The sequence below is a fragment of the Chlamydomonas reinhardtii genome (assembly GCF_000002595.2).
Source record: "Chlamydomonas reinhardtii strain CC-503 cw92 mt+ unplaced genomic scaffold scaffold_26, whole genome shotgun sequence".
Lineage (NCBI taxonomy): Eukaryota > Viridiplantae > Chlorophyta > Chlorophyceae > Chlamydomonadales > Chlamydomonadaceae > Chlamydomonas > Chlamydomonas reinhardtii.
This window is the reverse complement of record NW_025061539.1, coordinates 45,235-49,050: the sequence shown is the minus strand read 5'-3', so window position 1 is coordinate 49,050 and position 3,816 is coordinate 45,235. Positions and strand designations below refer to the sequence as shown.

The 3,816-nt window shown below is 71.9% G+C and overlaps 1 protein-coding gene across 1 annotated transcript in view; it reads right to left on the bottom strand.

Moving 5' to 3' along the window:
• Positions 1–3,816, bottom strand: part of CHLRE_26g756897v5 (uncharacterized protein) — a 10,602-nt gene that overhangs the window by 2,627 nt on the left and 4,159 nt on the right. Inside the window, exons 7-10 of the mRNA XM_043072978.1 lie at positions 3,397–3,676; positions 1,235–2,880; positions 844–949; positions 24–433 (exon numbers count right to left, since the gene is read on the bottom strand). Coding sequence (XP_042914098.1) covers positions 24–433; positions 844–949; positions 1,235–2,880; positions 3,397–3,676 — 2,442 coding nt within the window. The remainder of the gene's footprint in view (positions 1–23; positions 434–843; positions 950–1,234; positions 2,881–3,396; positions 3,677–3,816) is intronic.

Below are 3,816 nucleotides of genomic sequence, written 5' to 3'. Positions count from 1 at the left end.
CGGCGGCGGCGGCACCCCCTGGCGTGTTGGCGTTGCTGTTGACAGCACCGGCACCGGGCTCCGCACCCGCACCCGCGACAGAGGCACCAGAGGCAGCGGGCCCGGCGGCGCCTGCACGGCCCGTCGCGGCGGCGGAGGTGGCGGCGGTGGCGGAGGGCGCGGGGGATACGCCGGAGGCCGCGGGGATATGCAGCGGCGGCAGCCGCGCCGCCGCCGCCGCCGCGGCCGTGGCCGCCGCCGCTGACACTGGCACATGACTGACACCTACTGATGCAGCTGCTACTGCTACTGCTGCTGCTGCTGCTGCCCCGGAGGCCGCGGGTGCTGCTGCTGCCGGCGCTGTTATAGCCGCCGCCGCCGAGTTCAATGCCGCCGCCGCCGCCGCCGCCGGCACCAGCAGGCCGCCCGCTGGCGCCTCCTCCTCCAGCTGCACCTGTGCGTTGAAGAGCGTGTGTGCGTGTGCGTGTTTTTGGGGGCGTGTGTGTATGTGGGTTGGAGGAGGGGGGGGGGTCCCCAGGCCTGATTAAAAAGGCGGTGTTGCAACGGTGCAGTGTGGTAGCCCACACCCTTGAGGGGGGGGATTGGTGAATGAACAAAGGGCAGACATGGGTATGGGTATTGCGGACACATGCGCGGACAAGTACACATACACACACATACACGTACACACATGTCAACCCCGCCCGTCCCACACATCGTGGGACGGGTGGGGTGGAAGGCGCCGTAGCGCCATGCGTGTGTGTGCCGGCCTGTGCACGCACCCTGCTGCTGCCGGCTCACATCTCCCCGCCCCCACCCACACCCACCCACCCCCACACCCGCCCACACCCCACCCACCCCCACCTGCGACCCCTCCTCCATCAGCTGCGGGTGATGCGACGCCGCCGCCCCCGCATGCAGCAAGTCGGCGCTGGCTCGTTTGAGGGTGGTGCAGCTGCTACTGTTGGACCTGAACAGCGAGGGGGGGGGGGTGGGATGGCGAGGGTGAGTAGTAGATGAAAGATGGAAAGATCGATTCGATTAAAGGTTTAAAGGCGCCTAAAGTTTGACTGTAGGATGCACTGAAGACTGCAGACGAAGTCGTTACCAACCCTAGGTGAGTAGCCGTTCATGAAAGATGGGGTGATCAATTCGGTTGAAGGATTTAACGCGCCGCTACCGAGGGCTGGAGGCGGAGAGGCAGGGAAACAGTGCCCACCGACCCCACCCACCGACCCACCCCACCCTCACGCACCAGACGTCGAAGAGCGGGTTGTCATTGCCGAGGAGCAGCGCGTCCCCCTCCTCACTGCCGCCGCCACTGCCGCCACCGCCGCCCCCCTCCTCACTGCCGCCGCCGCCAATGCCGCCCCCAGCCCCAGCGCCGCCGCCAATGCCGCCACCGGCGCCGCCACCACTGCCGGTGCCGGTGAGTGAGAGGTCGGAGGCAGGGCCGGAGGCGGCGGCGGCGGTGGCGGCGGCGGCGGTGGTGGCGGCGGCGGTGGCCGCAAGCGATGAGGGAGCGGCGGCCGACTCCAGTGGTGGCGGCGGCGCGGCCGCAGTCGCGGCTGAGGGCGCGGGTGCGGGCGCCACGAGCCCCCCAGGCGCGATGGCCACCGGCGGCAGGGCTGTAGCAGTAGCAGCAGCAGCGGCAGCGGCGGCGGCGAGCGGTGGCGGCGGCGGCGGGCGCCGCGGCTTGTGAGCTAATACCGCCGCCGTCGCCGCTGCCACGGCGGTCGCACCCGCTACCGGCGCGGCTCCAGCTGCTGCTGCTGCTGCTGCTCCTGCTGCTCCTGCAACCGCGTGCGTGCGCGCGGGTGTCGCCGCGGGCTGTGCCGCCGCCGCCGCCGCCGCCGCCGCCGCCGGCGTGTGCTGCTCCATGGGCGCAACGTGTGTCACGGCCTGTTGCTGCTGCTGCTGCTGCTGCTCCCCGTGCTGCGGCTGCGGCTGCGACACCAGTGCTGACCCCAAGGGCATAACCGGGGGCGCCGTCGGGCACCCCGCCGGGGGCTCCACGGGGGCAGCGGCGCCCACCACCTCCGGCCCCGCCCTGCAGTCAGCCGTCGCCTCGCCGCACCCCACCTCGGGCCCCAGCAGGTCAATCATGTCCAGGTCTACGGGGGCGGCGGCTGTAGCAGCTGCGGCGGCTGTAGCAGACGGGGATGCTACAGCCAAGGCCGAAGCGGCGGCGGGCTTTGGCGCGCGGGGCGCGGCTGGGGCGGACCCGGCGGAGACCGAGGGCGAGGCTACAGCCGCTACAGCCGCCGCCGCCGCCGCTACAGCCGCCGGCACGAGCGATGCATTTGCCTTGAGCGCCGCCGCCGCCGCCGCCGGTGTGGCCGGGGCTGCTACTGCTGTTGCTCTTGCTACTGCCGCCGGCCCTCTCCGGCGGCTGACCAAGGCCTCTTCCTCCTCCCCCTCCTCCTCCTCCCCCTCCTCCTCCTCGCCCTCCTGCTGCTCGGCCCCTTGCCGCGCCCCGCCACTGCCGCGGCCACGCCCCGCCACTGCCGCTACAGCCGGTGCCGCTACTGCTGCTGCTGCCGGTGCTACAGCCGGTGCTGCTGCTGCTGCTGCTGCTGCTGCCGCCGCCAGTGCTACTGCCGGCGCACTTGCTGCTGCCAGTGCTACCGCCGCTGTGGGCCCCGCCGTCACGGGCGCCGGCGCCTCCGTGTCTGTGTCCTCGTCCTCCCCACCACTGCCGCCGCCGCCGCCGCCGCCGCCACCACTGCCGCCGCCGCCGCCACTGCCGCCGCCGCCGCCACTGCCGCCGCCGCCTCCGCCATCGCCTCCGCCGCCTCCGCCGCCTCCTTCTCGGCCTCTCTGTCCTCCTGCGCCTGCTGCGCCTGCGCCTGCTGCAGCCTCCACGGGGGCAGACAGCGGGAAATCGTCCGCCAGCAGGCCCTGAGGCAGGGAGGGGGGTGAGGGAGAGAGGTGGGTGAGGGGTGGAGGGGAGGTGGGCGAGGGGTGGAGGGGAGGTGGAGGGGAGTTGGAGGGCAGGTGGGTGAAGAGGTGGAGGGGAGGTGGAGGAGTGAGGAAATGAGGTGCAGTCGCTCGTTCCCCACCACCTCCCCACAACTCCGCCCCCCCCCGGACATCGGTAACCACTACCCCTGTGTTCCTGGCGACGTCTTCGCCTCTTAAATCATGAGTGTAACCCACCGACCCCCAACATAGGCCCCGCTCCCCTCCCTATTTTGCATTGGTTTCGGTATTAGCTTGGGCAGGAATCTATAACCCCCCCTCATCCCCACCCTACCCCCATCAATAACAATCATAAATGTAACCCCCCCCCCACACACACACACACACCTCCGAATTGTCCGCCGGTCATCGGTACGCGCAACACCACACCTGCCGTCTACTTCGCTACACTTCTCTGTAAAAATCCTTGCAACCCCCCCCCCCCCACACACACACCTCCGAATCGTCCGCCCGCTCCGCAACCACACTGCTGCCCTGGCTGCTGACGTCATCACCGCCGCCGCCGCCGCCGCCGCCGCCCGCCGCGGACTGGCGCGCCGCCGCCGCCGCCAGCGCCGCCTCCGTCACCGTCACCGGCACCGGCAGGTGCGCCGCAGGTACCTTGCGCGAGGCGGCGCGCCCTCCTCCTCCTCCTCCGCCGCCGCCACCCGCCGCCGCACCGCCGGACGCGGCGACACCCGCTGTCGCAGCCGTCCCCTCCTTACGCGCCGCGCGACTGGCCGCACCAGACGCACCAGACGCACCGGCACCACCGCCGCCGCCGCCGCCGCCGCCGCCGCCGCGGCCCTCCCTGCTGTGCGCCGCCGCCGCCGCCGCCACTGCCCCCGGCGAGCGCGCAGCGCGCGCACTTCCTCC